The 21,078-nt window shown below is 40.5% G+C and overlaps 2 protein-coding genes across 3 annotated transcripts in view; one reads left to right on the top strand and one right to left on the bottom strand.

Annotated features, from left to right (window-relative positions):
- The window catches only part of HSPE1 (heat shock protein family E (Hsp10) member 1), a 42,311-nt gene extending 31,601 nt beyond the window's left edge, over nucleotides 1-10,710 (bottom strand). The window contains exons 1-4 of the mRNA XM_020893569.2: nucleotides 10,444-10,710; nucleotides 9,714-9,878; nucleotides 8,696-8,785; nucleotides 8,371-8,616 (exon numbers count right to left, since the gene is read on the bottom strand). Of these exons, the coding sequence (XP_020749228.1) occupies nucleotides 8,566-8,616; nucleotides 8,696-8,785; nucleotides 9,714-9,878; nucleotides 10,444-10,446 (309 nt within the window). The 5' untranslated portion in view covers nucleotides 10,447-10,710 and the 3' untranslated portion in view covers nucleotides 8,371-8,565. Of the gene's footprint in view, nucleotides 8,617-8,695; nucleotides 8,786-9,713; nucleotides 9,879-10,443 lie in introns of the transcript that reaches the window.
- Nucleotides 10,711-10,803: 93 nt separating this feature from the next.
- Nucleotides 10,804-20,446, top strand: HSPD1 (heat shock protein family D (Hsp60) member 1). Of its 2 annotated transcripts, none has more exons than XM_070458502.1 (12): nucleotides 10,804-10,881; nucleotides 12,097-12,272; nucleotides 13,218-13,470; nucleotides 14,794-14,876; nucleotides 15,657-15,752; nucleotides 16,156-16,249; nucleotides 16,447-16,615; nucleotides 18,101-18,200; nucleotides 18,727-18,972; nucleotides 19,094-19,268; nucleotides 19,555-19,733; nucleotides 19,824-20,446. In XM_070458502.1, exons 2-12 carry the CDS (start codon nucleotides 12,099-12,101, stop codon nucleotides 19,974-19,976), a joined length of 1,722 nt encoding a protein of 573 aa, XP_070314603.1. In that variant the 5' UTR covers nucleotides 10,804-10,881; nucleotides 12,097-12,098; the 3' UTR covers nucleotides 19,977-20,446. The 2 variants fall into 2 exon arrangements, with proteins under 2 accessions (XP_070314603.1, XP_070314602.1); XM_070458501.1 differs by lacking the exon at nucleotides 10,804-10,881 and adding an exon at nucleotides 10,988-11,098.
- The last annotated feature ends 632 nt before the right edge of the window (nucleotides 20,447-21,078 follow it).

Here is a 21,078-nt window from a genome sequence, read left to right as displayed (position 1 = left end):
TGTATGTAGTTTTGTACATTTTTAACATATTATCTGAAAATTAATTTCTCTTTATAAAAGTTGTTATAGCCAAATTTTTTGAATTTATAAAGTTCAAACAAGACAATTTTGACTACAAATGATACTCAGCTCCCACAGCACTTCATCTTTACCTCTAGAATATTTGACCAGTTAGTGACTGTGGTAGCCAGTTGCCAAGCTGTCCCCCAGTGACTATCATCTCCTCAGTGTGAGAGAGAACCGAATGAAGAACACCTTTGGTTCTCTCACACACTGAATAGGGCGGACCTGTTTAGTCAAAACAGGACACTGAAAACGATGTTGTGTGACTCCTGATGTTAGGCCGTCAGAGACACTGTGGCTTGGGCCTTGCTCTCTCAGCTCAGCTCCCTCAGGTGAGCTAAGATGCTGCCAGGTGTGAGGGTCCGCAAGTTGCCCACAAGGGATCCCCTGAAGCTCCCGCCAAAAGCATCAACTTGCCAGCAAGAGTAACCATCTTGGAAGTATAACTTGCAGATCCCAGTCAAACCTTTGGCTGACAGTAGCCTCATAAAATTTGGGATAAGCAGATCCTAAATTTCTGATGTCCAGATACTGTGTGAGATATTGTTGTTTTAAGCCACTAAGTTTGGGATGATTTGTTACGCAGCAATAGATAACTAATACAGTAGTTCCTGAATCTTCAGGAAGGGAAGATATGATCAGAAGAGATAAGTCACAACAGACAATTATTGCCTTTTTTCAATAGGGCACCTAATGTCTTTCATGAAGTTAGGGGCATTTTCTACCTTTATTTTCTAGATGACACCAGTCTCTAAAATTATGCTATTAGTTTAGTTGTTTACTTCTGCCCATTTTATTCACAAGAAACTCTGGAAGATTCTTAAAGAGATGGAAATACCAGACCACCTGACCTGCCTCTTGAGAAATCTCTATGCAGGTCAGGAAGCAACAGTTAGAACTGGACATGGAACAACAGACTGGTTCCAAATAGGAAAAGGAGTACGTCAAGGCTGCATATTGTCACCCTGCTTATTTAATTTCTTTGCAGATTACATCATGAGAAACACTGGGCTGGATGAAGCACAAGCTGGAATCAAGATTGCAGGGAGAAATATGAATAACCTCAGATATGCAGTTGACACCACGCTTATGGCAGAAAGTGAAGAAGAACTAAAGAGCCTCGATGAAAGTGAAAGAGGAGAGTGAAAAGTTGGCTTAAAGCTCAACATTCAGAAAACTAAAAAAAAAAAAAATTCAGAAAACTACCACCATGGCATCCAGTCCCATCACTTCAAGGCAATTAGATGGGGAAACAGTAGAAACAGTGACAGCCTTTATTTTGGGGGGCTCCAAAATCACTGCAGATGGTGACTACAGCCATGAAATTAAAAGATGCTTGCTCCTTGGAAGAAAAGCTATGACCAACCTAGGCAGCATTTTAAAAAGCAGAGACATTGCTTTGCCAGCAAAAGTCCGTCAAAGCTTTGTCTAGTCAAAGCTGTGGTTTTCCAGTCGTGATGTATGGATGTGACAGTTGGACTATAAAGAAAGCTGAGCGCAGAAGAATTGATGCTTTTGAACTATGGTGTTAGCATCAATTCTTCTGCGCTCAGCTTTCTTTATAGTCCAACTGTCACATCCATACATCACGACTGGAAAACCACAGCTTTAACTAGACAAAGCTTGGACTGCAAGGAGATCCAACCAGTCCATCCTAAAGGAAATCAGTCCTGAATATTCATTAGAAGGACTGATGCCGAAGCTGAAACTCCAATACTTTTGCCACTTGATGTGAAGAAGTGACTCATTTGAAAAGACCCTGATGCTGGGAAAGGTTGAAGGCAGGAGGAGAAGGGGACGACAGAGAATGAGATGATTGGATGGCATCACTGACTCAATGGACATGAGTTTGAGTAAGCTCCGAGAGCTGGGGATGGACAGGGAAGCCTGGCGTGCTGCAGTCCATGGTGTGGCAAAGAGTTGGACATGACTGAGCAACTGAACTGAACTGATTTTATTCATCCCTGTATCTCTAGTGCCTAAGACAGTGCCTGACACATGTTCAAAAAAATGAATGGGGAGTTCCCTAGTAGTCCAGTGGCTTAGACTGCAGTCTCAATGCTGGGGGCCTGGGTTTGATCCCTGGTCAGGGAACTAGATCCCGCATGACACAACTAAGAGTTTGCACTTGCAACTAAGACCCAGTACAGCCAAATAAATTTCAAATTTAAAAAAAATTAATGACTTAAAAATACTATAATAAATTGGTCTTTTGAAATAAGTCAGATAAGTAAGTACCCACTGATTTTTTTCTAAGTCAAACCTCTAGGCAAAATGAGACTGAAAAGTGGTTTTTAAGAGTTTGGCTAAATTTTTATGTCTTAAAGAACTAGGCTTAACTTGTAAGAAGAAAGAGGGTTTGGATCCCATTCCTTATCTCTTATAACAGGAAAATCTCCAGATAAGATTGAAAAAATACAAAAACCATAAAAATACTTAAAGAAACTATGGAAAAACCTTCTACTGGAGACGTTTCAGAGTTTGAAATAATAACTAGAAGCTATAATGGAAAATTTTATTTATTCAGCTATACCAAAGTGACTTCCTGCAAATTCAAAGCATAAAACAAAAAAAATCAAATTATTAACTGGAGGAAAAAACTTATCACAAAGAACCAATTTTTCTGAATGATAAGGATATCAAATCATAAAAAGCCAGTTACCCAGTAGCAAAGTGAGCAGCAGATATTAACAGTCAATAGGAATAGTCAGTTAACAGGGAAGAAAATAGAGATGGCTCTTAAACACATGAGATCCTTGACCTTATCCATAAAGATAAATTAAAATGGTTTGGAAAAATAAGAACTTCATAACATCCTATATTATTGAGAGTGGGAGGAAATCAGCAATTCATACATTGCTGGTAAGATTATTAATCGGTAGAACTTCTCTGAAGGGCAACGTGAAGATGTTTGTATGTGTAAGTGTGCATATATGATTAAGGTTCACATAACTGTTGACATGGGCCTCCCAGGAGGCTCAATAGTAAAGAATCTGCCTGCCAATACAGAAGAATAGGTTCAATAACTGCATCAGGAAGATCCCCTGGAGAAGTAAATGACAACCCACTCCAGTATTCTTGCCTAGAAAATCCCATTGGACAGAGGAGCCTGGCAGGCTGTGTAGTTCATGGGGTTGCAAAAGAGTCAGATACAACTTAGCAACTAAGTAACAATGACCCTTTGACATAGCAATTTCATGCCCAGCAGTTTATCTTAAAGATATAAAATCTATGGAAAATTTTATTTATTTCAGAAGCGTTTCTATTAGCATAAGTTTAGAACTTAAATATCAGTCAATAGGAAATGCTTAAATTTTGGTTCATCTATATAATGAACCATCATACAGCTATAAAGAGAATGAAACTTTTATATGTACTTTATAGATTAATTCCAAAGAAAATTGTTAATACAAAAAAAAAAAAAGCGAGGTTCCAATTGGTGTGTACAGAATATTTTACTTTTGAAAAGTATATATATATTTCATATGCACGAGATACATATGTATACACACACAAATACATATGTATACATAAAAGACCCCTGAAAGAAAGAATATAAACTGTTAACACAGTGCCTCCAGGGATGGAACCAGGTGGCTAGGGCACAGGGATGGGAAGGACTCTTTTCAGTGTACATCCTTTTGAATTTTTGCCTGTAGGTAAAATTTTTACCATGCATGTGTACATGGTCAGTTATTTCAGTTGCGTCTGACTCTTGTGACCCCTGGGCTGTAGCCCTCTAGGCTCCTCTGTCCATGAGATTATCTCAGCAAGAATACTGGAGTGGGTTGCCATTTTCTTCTCCAGGGGATCTCTCCCACCTAGGGATCAAACCCACATCTCTTGCATTGGCAAGCAGATTTTTTACCACTGAGACACCTGGGAAGCCCACAAACACAATATCTAGTTTTAAATGTTAATACAATTAAAGTTTAAGGGAAAAAAAAATCAGGCTTGACTCAAATGTTAAGGAACATCTAGTGCCCTTTTATTTTTTTTAAGTTAATTCTTAAACCCAGAGAGGTTGAGATGATTTGTCAAATATCACATAACTACTATTTTCTGGGCTCCAACATCACTGCAGATGGTGACTGCAGCCATGAAATTAAAAGACGCTTACTCCTTGGAAGGAAAGTTATGACCAACCTAGACAGCACATTAAAAAGCAGAGACTTTGTCAACAAAGGTCCGTCTGGTCAAGGCTATGGTTTTTCCAGTGGTCATGTATGGATGTGAGAGTTGGACTATAAAGAAAGCTGAAAGCCGAAGAATTGATGCTTTTGAACTGTGGTGTTGGAGAAGTCTGTTGAGAGTCCCTTGGACTGCAAGGAGATCCAACCAGTCCATCCTAAAGGAGATCAGTCCTGGGTGTTCATTAGAAGGACTGATGCTGAAGCTGAAACTCCAATACTTTGGCCACCTCATGCGAAGAGTTGACTCATTGGAAAAGACCCTGATGCTGGGAAAGATTGAGGGCAGGAGAAGGGGACAACAGAGGATGAGATGGTTGGATGGCATCACTGACTCTGTCATCCATGTCTCCGTGTCATTAATGGACATGGGTTTGGGTAAACTCCGGGAGTTGGTGATGGACAGGGAGGCCTGGCGTGCTGCAGTTTATGAGGTTGCAAAGAGTTGGACACGACTGAGTGACTGAACTGACTATGTAAGCTCCACAGGATCCAGCGCCTAGGTTTGATTGAGCTCTCTCATACAGACTGTTTAAGGGTTAAAAAAAAAAAAAAAGATTTAAATAGACTTCACGTAAATAAAAAGCTCTAAAGTCCATTTTGGTGTGGGTGCAGAGAAAAGAGCAATTAACTTGCTGGATGACGCTTGACCTGGTATCATGCTGGAGAGCAATCTAGCAGCCCTTACCCAGAAGCTTAAAAATGCTCACAGCCAGGTAGGTGCACTGTTGGGAATACAGGGAGGAACTGCCCTATCAGGGACCAGACAAATACATAAGTTTCTATTGAAAACACTGTGATGGGATAGAGAGATCAATGGATCAGACTGTAAAATCCAGGAATATGTTTATTTAAAAATTTAATGTATGATAAAGGTGATATCTCAAATTTGGGGACAGGGGAGTGGTACTGGGGAAGAGTCGGTAATCCAATAAAGTTAACCATTAGTTAAAAAAAGTCAGACACATATACTGTACACTAAACAGATCAATGAATTACTTACATTTAAAAAAAAAAATGTACTAGAAGAATGAGATTTAATTAGAAACAAAAACTGCACATCAAATTAGGAAACAAATGTGATAAATTCACATCCCTAAAACCTTATGAATCATGTTGGTGGTAAACCAGAATGGTGTGCCCACTGTGGCAAACAGTTTGGAGGATCCTCAAAACGTTAAAAATAGAACTACCATAGTTCTATTCAGAAACCCCACTTCTGAGTATTTTTCTAAAAGAAGTGAAATCAGGATCTCAAAGAGATATATTAGCACTCATCTGAATTGTAGCACTGTTTACAATAGCCAAACTGTGGAAGCCTCAATGTCCATCTATTGTATGAATGGAGAAAATGTGGTGTTGCATACAATGGAATTATTATTCAGCTTTAAATATTTGACAACATGGAATGAACCTTGAGGACAATAAGCTAAGTCAAATAAGCCAATCATAGGACAAAATACTGTATTCCACATACATGAAGTATCTAAAATAGCTGTAGAAGCAGAGAATAGAACAGTGGTTGCCAGGGACTAGGGGGAGGGGAAAATGGGGAGTTTTTAATCAATGGGTATAAAGTTTCACTTATTCAATATTATAATGTACACTTAAAACTCTGTTAAGAAGGTGTATTTCATACCAAGTGTTCTCACTACAATAAAAAAAATGAAAAAGTACCTATTTTATAATGTCAATTTTAAAAAATAACTTTCTGTAAAGCATAGTTTCTGGAGCAATAGAGGAAAAAAATCACAATCTTGATAATGGTAACAACTTCCACAGCAGAATGGCACCGTAATTTTATTCTCAATTTTTCAAAAAAATTTTTTGTGAGTAATAGTGAAATGCAGACTTTGAAGTCAGACAAGGCTGAGTTCAGTTCCAACCTATGACTTAAAATTTATGTTATATTGAGCAAGTTCCTTTACCTATCTGCATCCTTCACCTGTGAGGCAAAGAACATCAAACAGTGTTGCTATGATTACACAGATAAGTAGGATTTTATGTTAAGTCACTAGAACAATGCCTGGCAAGAGCTCAAAAATGCTAAGGCCATCACTAAAATTCCAGTCAGAATTTTACCTATTTTACCTTTCTCCTTACTATTTTCCTGTTGAACAAAAAGTAAATGACAACATACCTCTCTAAAACACATGGGTCCACATCCCCAATACCCAGATTCTTGGCCCAAATTTCTCATGCCAAAATTCTTTTCCCTATTAACTTTTAATATAATCTCACAATCTATAAAGTGATTCTTTAGCAGTTCTGCTAGACAAGGACAACTTCTCTGGCATAAAAAGAATCCTCCCATCCTTCTGATTTAGGTTATGGACAGAGCCCTGAAATTCTAAGATAGCAAGTAATTCTGAGAATAAGTTTTGCAAACTCATCTTAGATCTCAAAACGTACTTATTTCCTTGGGTCCTGGGAAAACAATCACGAATGGGAAAGTCATAGACCTTGGACTGGACTCCAATTACAGTTAACCAACCACATGGCCTTGAGTAAGTTTCTTCATTTCCTCCGTGAGTTCTCTCATTGCTAAAACAAATCTGTGCTTACAGGGTTACAACACGTAGTGTACATTAGCTGTGCCTGGCACACAGTAGGAAACTGATGGCCCATTTGGGTTCTGCAGAAATACGCATTCCTTTTTTTAACCTAAATATGACAAAAAGCCTTATACTGCAAAATGTCACTAACATATAAAGTAAATACACAAACATACTATTTTATTGATGGGGAGTTGAGATTATTCCGTTATCACTTAAAATTTAATCTAGACTTTGATTCCACAAGACAAATATGGAATACAACTTTCAAAAGACATTATCATAGGCTAGCTTATAAGCAACCAGAACTAGAGAACAAATTTGACTGCAAGGCAAAAACAGCTGGTAGCTGAGAGGCAGACAAGATTAGGAGCTGGTAATCAACTCCAGTGTAGGATTGTTTGGGTTCAAATCTTAATTCTCCTGGCTCCTAAATCAAGTGATCTGTCCAGTTCTCTTTCCTATTTGTTAAAATCAATAAATTGTATACTAGATAACCTAATTGTCAGACACTTTTAGGTACCCCTTCCCTTTTCCAGTTACCTGAAATGTCTATCAAGTGCTTAGAACGACTGACAAATAGCAGAGGCCGTAACAGTTTAGACAGCACGTAAATGTATGTAGACTGAAAGTCGCTCAGTGTCCGACTCTTTGCGACCCCATAGCGTTTACAGTCCATGGAATTCTCCAGGCCAGAATACTGGAGTGGGTAGCCTTTCCCTTCTCCAGGGGAGCTTCCCAACCAAGGGATTGGACCCAGGTCTCCTGCATTGTAGACGGATTCTTTACCAGCTGAGCCACAGTGTCCTGTTATTACTCAACCCCCTTTGTGCCTCACCTTCCTTATATGCAAGACGTGACTCATATGTTCTTGAAAGATTAAGCCATATGACATATGCCAAGTACCTACAACAGTAGCTAGTACCCAGAAAATGCTCAAGTGTCAGCTATACCATCACTGGGTGCCTAGCCTGGAGAACACAGGTATGCAGCCAGTGTGAGCTATTACACCCTACCTTGGATTTCTTCCTAACTATGTAGTAGTGAAAGTGTTCAAAGGTTTTCAAAATATAACTTAAGAAGTAAGACATAATACTACATTTGCCTAAGTGAAAAACTATACTTAAATGTTTGATACATATGAAGTCAGAATGTTGCTACTTGTCTTCACCTTTAGAATGTTGTTAGTAAAAATCCATGGCTTTGAATCAGCATCGACTATATACTTAAAGTTAGCCTCAACATGAAGATTGAAAACCTCGTTTTCCAGTTCTCTGCAGGTTACCTGCACATGCCCCACATAAACCATGAACCCTAAAGCAAGTGTCAGTTGCTCAGTCGTGTCTGACTCTTTGCGACAGCATGTACTGTAGTCTGTCAGGCTTCTCTGTCCATGGACTTTCCAGGCAAGAATACTGGTGTGGGTAGCCATTCCCTTCTCCAGGGGACCAACCAACCCAGGGATTGAACCTGGGTTCCCTGCACCGTAAGCAGATTCTTTACCATCTGAGCCACCACGGAAGCCCAAGAACCATCTTAAATCACTAAATAAAAATTAACCATTGATTTATATTTTTTTATTTGGAAATGTTTATACCAGTACAGTGAAACTAAATTTTAAACACTGAGTGTCATTAGCTTGGATATCCTTAGTTTATTATAAAAGAGAAACATGGAAATTATTTACATGATGAAAGATTTCAGAACTTCAGTGGAATGGGCAGCTTCACGTGATGCCATTTCAATAGTGACTTATTTCAGTCAACATATTTCCCAAGAATGTCACCATCTCTAAATAAGAAATAATCCTGCAAACAAAGAAACCATTAGTTAAGAAAACTAATAGCAAATATTTAACCTATCCTTAATATTATGACGTTTACACACCTTGTCGTCTAGAACTACTTTGGTGCCTCCATATTCTGGGAGAAGAACTTTATCTCCAACTTTCACACTAACTGGTTGAATCTCTCCACCCTTAAGAAAATAAGGATGTTTATTAGTAAAGATGTTTAGTTAATCAAACCAAATATTTACGCTTTTATTATTAATCAACTGTGCACACTGGAATCGGATGTTTAAAAAGGGCTTTGGCGGTCAAGTGGTATAATTTATACAGTCATAATTCTTCACTCAAAAATATCACTGCAGAGTTACACTTTGAAATAAGGCACACACAGTGGCTACAACTAAAACCTGATTTCAGTTTAAAGGGTCAAAGAATTATACTGGGAAAACTAACTTTAAGCTTTTCAATCGTTAAATATTAACATACTTGAAGTAATATGTTACTTCACAACCAAGTGAGGTAAACCAGTTTTTAAAACCATATGTACAACGGTCATGTTTAACTTCTTTCAACATGTAAAAACTTAATTTTCTGACTTTGGAACATATACTTCATTTACTTTTGCAATTCAATTTCTGTTCCTCCAAAGCAGATTTAGGGAGAGGGACTGAAGTAGAGTGCCCCAAATTTTCCTATTCCGAACTCCAGGATAGCCCCTCGCTAGAACTTTATTAGAGAGACCTGGAACAATGCAATGAACATATATGACCCCAGGGCATTTATGCAATATTCCCGTTGACACTCAGTTGGAGACTAACTGGAAGGCCAGGTCTTACATGCAAGACAGAAAGTGATTAGGATTAAAGGATTAGGGCAATTTCAGTGTGTTAGAGGTCAGACTAAGAGTTCAAATTTATACCTACTGATTTTAACGCCGTGGAACTCTCCCTCCATCATATACAATAAGAGATTTTTTTTTTTTTCCACAATCATTTTTGCTGAAAGCATCTTCGTTATGAACCCACTGGGGAATAATCTTTTAAATAACCAAGGATCCCTCCCCTCCCCACCCTCGCATTTCACATTAAAATGAGTTCCATTTCAGTTCGCATTTACCTTTCCTTTAGAGCCTGATCCAACAGCTACCACCGTTGCTTGCAATACTTTTCCTTGTGATTTTTCTGGAAGCATAATGCCTCCTTTGGTTACAGTTTCGGCTGCACTTCTTTCAACTAATACTCGGTCAAAGAGGGGAAGAAACTTTCTAAATGCCTGTCCTGCCTTTAAAGAGAAAAACGTTAGATTTGAAACACAATATATTCTAAACAGGCCACGTGTGGCTTTCAAAGATAACGCCAATGTTCAGATTTTCCATTCAAAGCAAACACCTCTGAAAGTTCAGTTCTAAATTCCGCGTTTCATTTCCCACTCCCTATGAGTGTTAGGGGTCGTTGTTGCTCCTCAGGTTAGCAGGCAGACGAGCTTCAAGGACAAGCTTAGTTTCTTCCAAGGTCAATCCTTCCAAGGATTTTCTGTAAATTGTCATTAAACACTGAAGTCCCCTGCCTGTGGCCACGCTTTTTTCAAGACCATCACACACTCACCAGGGTCCCGCAGGAGGCGTGCGCCGGGATTCCCGCCCCCTGACCCACGCGCTGCCTCACACGCGCGTGCACAAAGCCCTACTCGGAGGAAAGGGTCCGCGGGGTCTCGCCTCTCCAGGGTTCGGGCGGGCGCGGGTCTCTGACCTCTACTCCTCCCGCGAGGCCCAAAGGGAATCGCCCGGGCTCGCCAGGAGCCCCAGGCCAACCCGGGTCCGCCGGCCTTCAGCCCACGCGGGACTCACCATGACTCCGGCTGCCGCAGTTCGCACTCTGCACTCACGCCGCAGGCAGAAGGAGAGACCTACTGTCGGACCCTCCGGACACGTGAACGCGAGAAAAAGCTGCCCACCGCGCAGGCGCGCTCGCTCCCGCCCAGCCCCTCCCCGCGAAAGGGGGCTGGCCGCCCCAGTGCGCGCCCCTATTCGTTTCCTGGGCTCTGCGCAGGCCACTGACGCGCGGACCCGGAGGCGGAAGAAAAGAGCAGCTCTTTCTAGGCTTTTCTAGGCGGCCAGCATAGGTGAAAGTACTAACCCTTTGCCCCCCCTCCCGGAAATGACGCGTTTGACCCTTGACCCACGTAGAGCCAGGCTCTTTCCGGAACGTTCTGGAACGGCGCGCAGCCCGGGAACTAGCCTAAGCGGGCCAGAGAGGGCTGAACCCGCTGGCCTGGCCCGGCGCGGGTAGGGAGGGGCGGGACTGGCGCGCGGAGCGTGCAGATTGCAGGGCCCAGGCGGCCGGGAAGGGGGTGGGCACCGCCCGCAGGCGCGCTGCGCAGGGGCGGGGGGAGCGGCCGAGGGAGGGGACACGGGCTCATTGCCGAGCGCGCCCTGCACTCTGTCCCTCACTCGCCGCCGACGGCCTGTCTCGTCGCCCGCACGTCGCGCTGCTGCCCCGCAGGTACGCGGCCGCTCTGCGCCGCCTCACCCGTGCGTTTGGACCCTGGAGCTGTCCTTCCCTCTGCGCCGAGCCGGTCCGCGGGCGAGAGCCGGAGCTTCCCCGGGCGCCGCAGGCCCGGGCCCGCTAAGCCAGGCCTCGTGGGTGCACGCGGGGGCCCGTCACGTGCGGCGTGGATCGCTCGCCCAGCCGGGCACAGCAGGGACGGCTTGCCCACGAGTGTGCGCGGAGTCGGGCGAGTGTATTCACATCGATTCTCCGGTGAAAGGCGCTTGTGCTTGTGGTCGAGTGTAGGGTGCCAGGGAGGGTGGTCGCAGCGCGTGGGAACGGCTTTTGGCCCGGCGGACTGCTGGGGTACTTTTGACCTTGCTTGGCTGTCCTGATGGAAAGACACGTGGGGCCGCTGGGAGTGGGCCCAGCCGCCGCCCCCAGCATCGTGGCCTTGCCCGCTGCTCTGATACAGTAGCCCCGAGTGGATACATGAAGACACATTTTAGTAAGCAGATTTTTGCAGCGTCAGGAGTATTTTCTTTCCCTTGGTCACTTGGGTTTATAACTTACCCCTTTTTTGTAGACTTGGTTTTCCAGGGGACATTTGTAGCTGATTTGCTCTGAAGGCCATTTTAGCGGTGAAATATTAACTCGTTTTTAGCGTAGGGGTGGACTCCGGGAGTTGGTGATGGACAGGGAGGCCTGGCGTGCGGCGGTTCATGGGGTCGCAAAGAGTCGGATACGACTGACCGACTGAACTGAATAGCTGTGGGGAAGAAAAAGAGCGTGCATTTTTGCTGTAGGTCAGGCATGGGGTGACCTCTTAAAGCTTGCACTAGTAGCCGGTGTTGTGGGAACGGTGGCGGATTCCGAGGCCCAGGTGTGGATGCCAGACGTCAGCGCAGCTCATTTCTAATATTTCTCGTTCTGTTGCATGGGTGTCATATTTGTGTTGTAACCCTACGGGTAGTGGTAGTGTTATCCTGATGATCTGTCTCTTTCTTCTTCAGAAATGCTTCGTTTACCCGCAGTCCTTCGCCGGATGAGGCCAGTGTCCAGGGCACTGGCACCTCATCTCACTCGGGCTTATGCCAAAGATGTAAAATTCGGTGCAGATGCTCGAGCCTTAATGCTTCAAGGTGTAGACCTTTTAGCCGATGCTGTAGCCGTTACTATGGGGCCAAAGGTATTCTTATTTTGTTGTAATTTATAGTATTGTTAAGGAATAACACGCCAAGCTATTAAACAGTTCTTAGGTATTCATAAACTGCTTGTGCCAAATTTGTGAAACGATTTTGTACAAAGTGTGATGTAATCAAGTGGTAACTCCTAGTTTAAGATGGATTATTCAACTCAAGGTAGAATTAATCTCCCTTGCCTGCTTGAGTTAAATTTTGGATCCTTTCCCAGTAGCTAGTACTAGGCATAGGTGAAAGAATGTAACATCCACAGTATCTTAAGTATGAGCTTTTAAGTCTCATTTAAGGAAGAGATTGGTGAATGAGGAGTAACAAGTAAATTTGAGGAGACCTCCTCATGGGTCCTGCTCGGTGGAGTGATGCTTCCGTTCAGGCTGAAGACAGTACAATTATCAACTGATCCAACTGAATAAAGCAATGGCATTTGCATGCCTCACAAGAAGCAGCTTTGGTTCAAGCCACCAGTAGTGTTTGCATCATATTTTAAGATGTAATGTTTAACAACTCAGGAAGGCTGCACTGTTCTTGTCTTACTGTTGGTATTTTAGAAACTAAATTTCAAAACAAGGTCAAAAGTAAGTCTTCATATTATTATTATAGCAGGCACTGGACAAAACTTAAATATGAATTATGTGGAGACTTCTGGAATTTAATTATAATCTCCCAAATTAGTGTTGGTTAAGTCTCTAGAAATTTTATCTCTTATAACATCTCATCCAAGGTTATGCACTTGGCAGTAGAGAAGTCATTTTGTCTGTAAGAACACTAATGAACTTGCCCTTGAGATTCATGCAGCATGTCTGATAAAAATGATCAGATGTTGCATTGAGGCTTTAAAATAATTGCCTATTCTGAAAAATGCTCTTTTTATTTTAAGCTAAATAGTACTTAGTGTGTGAATCTGTGTCATTTTTTTCCTTCTACAATTATAGGGAAGGACAGTGATTATTGAACAGAGTTGGGGAAGTCCCAAAGTGACAAAAGATGGTGTGACTGTTGCAAAGTCTATCGATTTAAAAGATAAATATAAAAATATTGGCGCTAAACTTGTTCAAGATGTTGCCAATAACACAAACGAAGAGGCCGGGGATGGCACCACTACCGCTACTGTACTGGCCCGCTCTATCGCCAAGGAAGGCTTCGAGAAGATTAGCAAAGGTGCTAACCCTGTGGAGATCAGGAGAGGTAGGAGCGTCTCTACTGTCTCCCCAGTGTTTTGAACTGTGTCAAGTTATCTGTTAAATTATATCAGAAAGTTGACTCTTCCTTGTTTCTCCTGTCGCCTAAAAATTTTTTTAAATCTTTTTTTTAAAAAGTGCTTAAGTAGTGATTGAATTCCTGCCCACGGAATGGGCATTGTGCTCGGTGGCAAAGCGGGAACTGTGACCAAGATACGTGGGTCCTGTGTCCAGTTACCCGTCCCTGTGTGGTTGTCCCCGGCTCACTTCTCCCCAACACCAAGGTTATTGTAAGCTGCAGCGCATACTGTGTATTTCTAAAGCAGTAAGTGCAAGAAAACGTCACCCAGGGGGGTTTATTTTTTATAAAGCAGTTTCTTCTTAACAGCACATATTATGTTATGGGTCTGAATTTTGTTTATTATTGCTTGTTTGAGGGAGTTAGGCCACAATTTAAAGATCTCCTGTGTGTTTCTGGGGTGTATTACCATCCACACGTAGGAGATGTAAACTAGGAGGCACGTGAGAGTAAAGGGAGATACTGTTAATAATTTGTGAAAACTGACTTGTTAGGCATCCCAAAAATGGGATGAGGTATCCTCTCATCTATTTCAGTGTTTGAGATCCAAACGAATGTGTGGCATTAAAAGCAGTTTGACTGGCATGTATGAATTGAGGTTATTAAGGGTTACTTCCCAAAGAAAGTCACTCTGACTACAAATCACTCTGTTATTTTTGTGAAGTAATATTTTTGAAAATAAGGAAAGAACTAGCACTGGTCTCAATTGAAAAGACTATGCTCTCATAAATAAATCCGTATTGTGGTGATGTTGAATGTTAAAGGCGGTTGTTCATAAATTACATATTAAATGAGGAACTTTCAGCCAGTTAAAAACTTGAAGGAGTATAGCCACAAGAAAGTCCTTATCCTTGACAGTTACACTTGTTGAAAATAAGGGACTGTAAAAAAAAAAAGAAAATAAGGGATTGTCATCCATTTTGGTCCTCTGTGTCCTTCAGTGGAGGGGAAATGTGCTAGATGACCCTGTAAGAAATGATTGAATCGGGAAAGATTTACATAGAATGAGTTGAATGGTGAGATTCTCGAAAGTGTACACTTTTTTTTTTAATGCAGTTTTTAAAAATAATTTTGGCGTTGTGGTACTTCATCTATTAACGTTTGTGTTTCAGTGCATGCCATCCAGCTGGGTGGTTAGGAAGCGTGCTGGTACAGAAGCACTAAGGCACTGAAACACTTAGCATGAATCACAACTTTAGTTGGCATGGCGCCACAAGAGAATAAGCATTGTAATACATGTTCTTGAACCAGGTGTGATGTTAGCTGTTGATGCTGTAATTGCTGAACTTAAGAAGCAGTCTAAACCTGTGACAACCCCCGAAGAGATTGCTCAGGTATGGATTTTTAAAGTAACATGATTTTAACCTATAATTACAGTGTCAGAATAACAATATTGCCCAATTACCAACATTCGAAGCATTTTTCTCTCTTTTTTCCGAAGCATTTTTCTTACTGTTAGAGATTTGAAAAATCCCCCCCCCCCCCCCCCCAGGGACTGAACCTGTGCTCTCTGCAGTGGAACATGGTGTCTTAACCCCCAGACCACCAGGAAGTCCGCATAATTTGAGTCTTTGAGTTGTCATTTTAGTTCTGCATGACTAAGTAAAAACTCATTTGTGTGGAAAATATTATTTGGCCATTTATCAAAGATGAATAATTTCATTTTCTAATATTGCCACATTTGCCAGGGGAAAAAAGGGCACTGGGTCATCAGCCTCTTTCTTTTTTTGCCACCCTGCCTGGCTTGCGGGATCCTAGTTCCCCAACCAGGGATGGAACCTGGGCCCCTGCAGTGAAAGCTGAAGTCCTAACCACTGGACCACAAGGGAATTCCCTCTTTTTTGTTTTTGTTTAAAAGAGTAATTGTGTGTTTATTTCGTTTCTTTCAAAAATAATGTAGAAAATAATCAAATTTTTAAAAAATTGCAGTGGGACCAGTTGTTCATTAGAATTATGCTTTAAAATCCCTTCTGCCTGTCTCACCACCACCATCACCCTGCCTCTAGCATCCCATCAAGGATATATCGATTGAGAAGTTAATGAGAAAAGGGAGGGGAGTTGATTGAGGAAGATAGCCTTACCTTTAATTTGAAAGAGTAGTTTGATTATTTCAGGTTGCTACAATTTCTGCAAATGGAGACAAAGAAATTGGCAACATCATTTCTGATGCCATGAAAAAAGTTGGAAGAAAGGGTGTTATCACAGTAAAGGTACGTTTGTTTTTAATGATAGATGGAAACAGATGTCTGATGATCTGAGTTTTACAAGTACAAAAATTTGATCTACATATGTTTCCAAAAGTGTGTTCTGTTTCATTCCTTCACGTGTAACACTGGCACCTGTACAGAATGATGTGCTTATTGTGTTTGTGTGAATTATTAACCTGTGACTTTGGTCGTAAATTCATCCTGATTTAGATGTTATTGGCTTCTGGCTGTAAAAAATTGGTTCAGATACATATTCTTGCAACAGTGGAGTTGGATGCTCTGGGATACTTGCATACTTCTATCTGAATTCCTTATGAGAAGTGGGGACTACTTATTAATTGGGTTGAAACTAGTCTTTGTATTTGTGTAATGAAAGTCACGTAACAAATTCTTTGACTTTTCATAGGATGGAAAAACACTGAATGATGAGTTAGAAATTATTGAAGGCATGAAATTTGATAGAGGATATATTTCTCCATACTTTATTAATACATCAAAAGGTAAGAGCAAATGGGTAACTGAATATTTTTTAAGTGTAGTTTAATATGTGACACACTGAGGGTATTTGTCAGTGTCATACCTCAAAAGTAAATTCATGTGTTCCAAACATGCGTGTGTATGAGAAAGAAAAACATGAACTGCAGTCATTTTCAGCAGAACAGCCTCAAGTTGGTAAGAAATGTTCTTTGCTTTTTAGGTCAGAAATGTGAATTCCAAGATGCATATGTTCTATTGAGTGAAAAGAAGATTTCTAGTGTCCAGTCCATTGTTCCTGCTCTTGAAATTGCCAATGCTCACCGGAAGCCCTTGGTCATAATTGCTGAAGATGTGGATGGAGAAGCTCTAAGTACCCTTGTTTTGAATAGGTAATAGGCAGTGGTATTTGGTTTACATTTCTGGATGAAAGGCAGTTATTTGTATTGGTGTTTGAAATCTTTATACATTCTCCTTGAACCACTTGTGTTTGTATGATACTGGTGGGTGTCGTGAACCTTTAGTCCAGTTACGATTCTGTCTCTTTTGAATAGGGTCCCTGAGTCCTTAATGTTTTGTGTACCTTTTTATAAGATAGTCTAAGTATTTAGTTGTTTTGAAGATAAATGGCTGAGTTTTTCTTTTTGTATTTTTTACAAAAAAGATTTGTGGAGAAGATATATTCACAATTACAGTTTTTCATGAGAAGAGGTAAACAACTGCCATTCTAAGTGTATCTGGCAGTTGGCATTTTACATAATCTTCTAAAGGAAAAAAATGTGTTAATGAATAGTCTAAAATAGAGAAATTGGTACTCCAGTTGGGGTCTATTAATTTTTTAGATCTATAATGTATTTCATTTTACTTTAAGACAATAATGTTAATGCTGTAGACAGACTCTTTAAGTGGGGGTTTCGGTGTTGTGGTTTTTTTGATGCCTATGGAATCTTAGTTCCCTGATCAGGGAGGGCATTTTTAAAGCACATATTCTTCCTACTCCAACAGCTGGGGTGTATCAGAAATGAGATTCTCCAATTTTTATTATAATGGAAATGCACAAATGAAATTATCAGGTTGCATATTTTGACCTGACCTAAATGAGTTTACTTATCCTGTAATGTTTATAGCCTGGATACGCTTTTGGGGTTATGAAAAGCCCTAGAGATAGTGGGATGTGAAGCAGAAATAGAAAAACAACAGGCCTGAAAACTTCTGATTGAGCCATTTTACTGGTTGCTGTAAAGTTGGATCTCCAGTTTACTTAGCATATTATCAGAGCTTAACCTTCTTATTTTTATTTGGCTCCTTAATAAAACCAGGTCTGTCTTAAAGTTTATATATTACTTCCATTTCAATCTGGTTTCAAACGAGCATTTTAAAAATTATATATTCTAAATATTCATTACCTGATTAAAATGAAGGTAAGCTTAATGATATCAGCAGTATTTACATTTATAAAGGAATTGGATTAAAAACAATTGCTTGCTCAGAATAGAGCAGTAATACATAATAACTATAAGTGGAGCTCATAACTTTAAAATTTGTCATGTGTCAATCGCCTGAAATATATAGTATTGTAAATCAACTGTCCCTCACTAAAAAAGAAAACCTGCTCAAACTGACTTTTATAGCAACTTAATCTAATACTAAATGGTTATGGGTAAATGCTCATTAGATGATCCCCAAATTTAACATACAGTAATTCTGATTTTCACAGTCTATAAAAGTTATCACTGTTTAATTTACATGTTTTCAAGTGGAACGTAGGGTGAGAAGGTAAGCAGAAAGTGCAGTTTCCCAAGTAACCTTAGTTACTAGAACTTGAAGTAGACTAGCATTATTATAAAATTTAAATCTTATTAATAACTTCTTAACAGGCTGAAAGTTGGTCTTCAAGTTGTGGCAGTCAAAGCTCCGGGTTTTGGTGACAATAGAAAGAACCAGCTTAAAGACATGGCTATTGCTACTGGTGGTGCAGTAAGTAAAATAGATGTGGTTTTGGTTTATTGAATGTTATTTATACATCCAAGTCTGAAATTTATAGGTAGAATTCACATTTTCACAAATCTGTGTTTCTGTTAGAGTTTGGGTCAAACAGCACTAAGGTCCCTTGAATTTGCCATGAGTCTTGCCCAAGAGTGGTCTTGTTTTCAGGAATGTATTATAATAGATAAAGGCAGGATTTAAGAGTTTAGGCCTAGGGTCTAGTCTTGGCTTCACCAAAAGTATGTCCTTAGATGAGTTTTCTGAGTTCACTTGTTGCACAAAGCTTAGTATTAATTGAGGGTTAAGTGGGAAGTTGAAAATGTAAAGAAAGACTCTGCAAGTTTTGTTTGGTCTAGCTGTAGTCTTGAAATTTCAGATTTCAAGGAAACAGTATTACAAGATACTTTTCTTATCAAAACACTTGTAGGCTATGTTAATGATCTTGGTATAATGAAAAATGCCTGTAATCTGTTCTTTTTATTTTGTAGTTTATTCATTTTAAAAAATGTTTTCATAGGTATTTGGAGAAGAAGGACTAAATCTAAATCTTGAAGATGTTCAGCCTCATGACCTAGGGAAAGTTGGGGAGGTCATTGTGACCAAAGACGATGCCATGCTCTTGAAAGGAAAAGGAGACAAGGCTCAGATTGAGAAGCGCATCCAAGAGATAATTGAGCAGTTAGACGTCACAACTAGCGAATATGAAAAGGAAAAACTGAATGAACGTCTGGCAAAACTCTCAGATGGTGTTGCTGTGTTGAAGGTAAGATTCATTGTTGTAAATAAGCTGCTTGGGTTCTGAGCCCAAGTAAGCTAGGACTCTTGGCATTTGGCATCTTGAGTAGGAGAAGCCATACTAACTGGAGTTCTGTTTTGATTTTAAGGTTGGTGGGACAAGTGATGTTGAAGTGAATGAAAAGAAAGACAGAGTTACAGATGCCCTTAATGCTACCCGAGCTGCTGTTGAAGAAGGCATTGTTCTGGGAGGGGGCTGTGCCCTGCTTCGGTGCATTCCAGCCTTGGAGTCAATAACTCCAGCTAATGAAGATCAAAAAACAGGTAAAAAGTTGCCTTAGAAATGAGTTTACTTGCAATTTGATTTTAGTCTTTCTGTTGTTAGAGTTGTATTGTTGCTGCCCACTAGATAGAACAAGAAGTCACAAAGCAGTTTCCAGAATAACAGAAGTAGAACAACACTGTTGTCAGAGATCTTTCAGGCAGAATCATTTGACCTGTGGTGTTCTCCCAATTGGAATTATCTATGTCATTATTCTCACAAGTAGAACTGTGCTGTAATACTTAAAAGGGAAAGAACTCAATTTGCTAAAATATATTTTCTTTATAGGTATAGAAATAATTAAAAAAACACTAAAAATTCCTGCAATGACTATTGCTAAGAATGCAGGTGTTGAAGGATCATTGATAGTTGAGAAAATTATGCAGAGTTCTTCAGAAGTTGGTTATGATGCTATGCTTGGAGATTTTGTGAATATGGTGGAAAAAGGAATCATTGATCCAACTAAGGTAAATAGTTGACCACTGTCTAAAATGCTAAGTCTTGTGTTTTTTTTTTAACTAAGGAAAAGTAACATTTTATGAAAACTTTTCCCCTAGGTTGTAAGAACTGCATTACTGGATGCTGCCGGAGTGGCCTCTCTCTTAACAACAGCAGAAGTTGTAGTCACAGAGATTCCTAAAGAAGAGAAGGATCCTGGAATGGGTGGCATGGGTGGAATGGGAGGTGGTATGGGAGGTGGCATGTTCTAATTCTAGAATAGTGCTTTGCCATTATTAATGAACTGTGAGAGGAAGTTCAAGGCAGTGTTCCTCACCAGGAATTTCAGGAGAGGTCAGTTGAAGGAGATGACTGAAGAAAAGGCTGGCTGATGTTTAAGAAAATAACTATAACCATCAGTTACTGGTTTCAGTTGACAATATAGAATGGTTTACTGCTGTCATTGTCCATGCCTACAGATAATTTATTTTGTATTTTTAAATAAAGACATTTGTACATTCCTGATAAATGAGCTTACGAGCCATGTACCAATGTACTGCTTTCAACTTAAATCACTGAGGCATTTTTACTACTATTCTGTTAAAATCAGGATTTTAGTGCTTGCTGTCACCAGATGAGAAGTTAAGAAGCAGCCTTTCTGTGGAGAGTAAGAACAATTGTGTACAGAGTAGAGAACTATCCAATTATGTGACAACCTTTGTGTAATAAAAATTGTTTAAAGTTAACTGTGTTAGCTTTCTGTGATTTAGAGAACATGAGGGATGAAAGCCAGTTGAAGAGGGGAGGGGTAAGGTTTGACCCAAGTCTATAAAATGTTTCCTACCTGTCGTTTCGTACGTTTCTCTGTTTCTCTTTGCTGCAGACTGGATTCAGTTCACGTCAGTCGCTCAGTCATGTCTGACTCTTTGTGACCCCATGAACCGCAGCACGCCAGGCCTCCCTGTCCATCACCAACTCCTGGAGTTTACCCAAACTCATGTCCGTTGAGTCGGTGATGCCATCTAACCATCTCATCCTCTGTTGTCCCCTTCTTCTCCTGCCCTCAATCTTTCCCAATATCAGGGTCTTTTCCAGTGAGTCAGCTCTTCGCATCAGGTGGCCAAAGTACTGGAGTTTCAGCTTCATCATCAGTCCTTCCAGTGAACACCCAGGACTGATCTCCTTTAGGATGGACTGGTTGGATCTCCTTGCAGTCCAAGGGACTCTCAAGAGTCTTCTCTAACACCATAGTTCAAAAGCATCAATTCTTCGGCGCTTAGCTTTTTTTATAGTCCAACTCTCACATCCATACATGACCACTGGAAAAACCATAGCCTTGACTAGACAGACATTTGTTGACAAAGTAATGTCTCT

Source organism: Odocoileus virginianus, chromosome 30 (assembly GCF_023699985.2).
Source record: "Odocoileus virginianus isolate 20LAN1187 ecotype Illinois chromosome 30, Ovbor_1.2, whole genome shotgun sequence".
Lineage (NCBI taxonomy): Eukaryota > Metazoa > Chordata > Mammalia > Artiodactyla > Cervidae > Odocoileus > Odocoileus virginianus.
The sequence above is the reverse complement of the archived record's forward strand: the minus strand, read 5'-3'. Positions and strand labels throughout refer to the sequence as shown.

Excerpts from the sequence above, each read along its gene's own strand:
- HSPD1 (XM_070458502.1), top strand. The coding sequence starts at position 12,099 with ATGCTTCGTTTACCCGCAGTCCTTCGCCGGATGAGGCCAGTGTCCAGG. Across the intron at positions 13,471-14,793 it reads CCCTGTGGAGATCAGGAGAG|GTGTGATGTTAGCTGTTGAT; the intron begins GTAGGAGCGTCT and ends TTCTTGAACCAG. Across the intron at positions 19,734-19,823 it reads GAATCATTGATCCAACTAAG|GTTGTAAGAACTGCATTACT; the intron begins GTAAATAGTTGA and ends CTTTTCCCCTAG.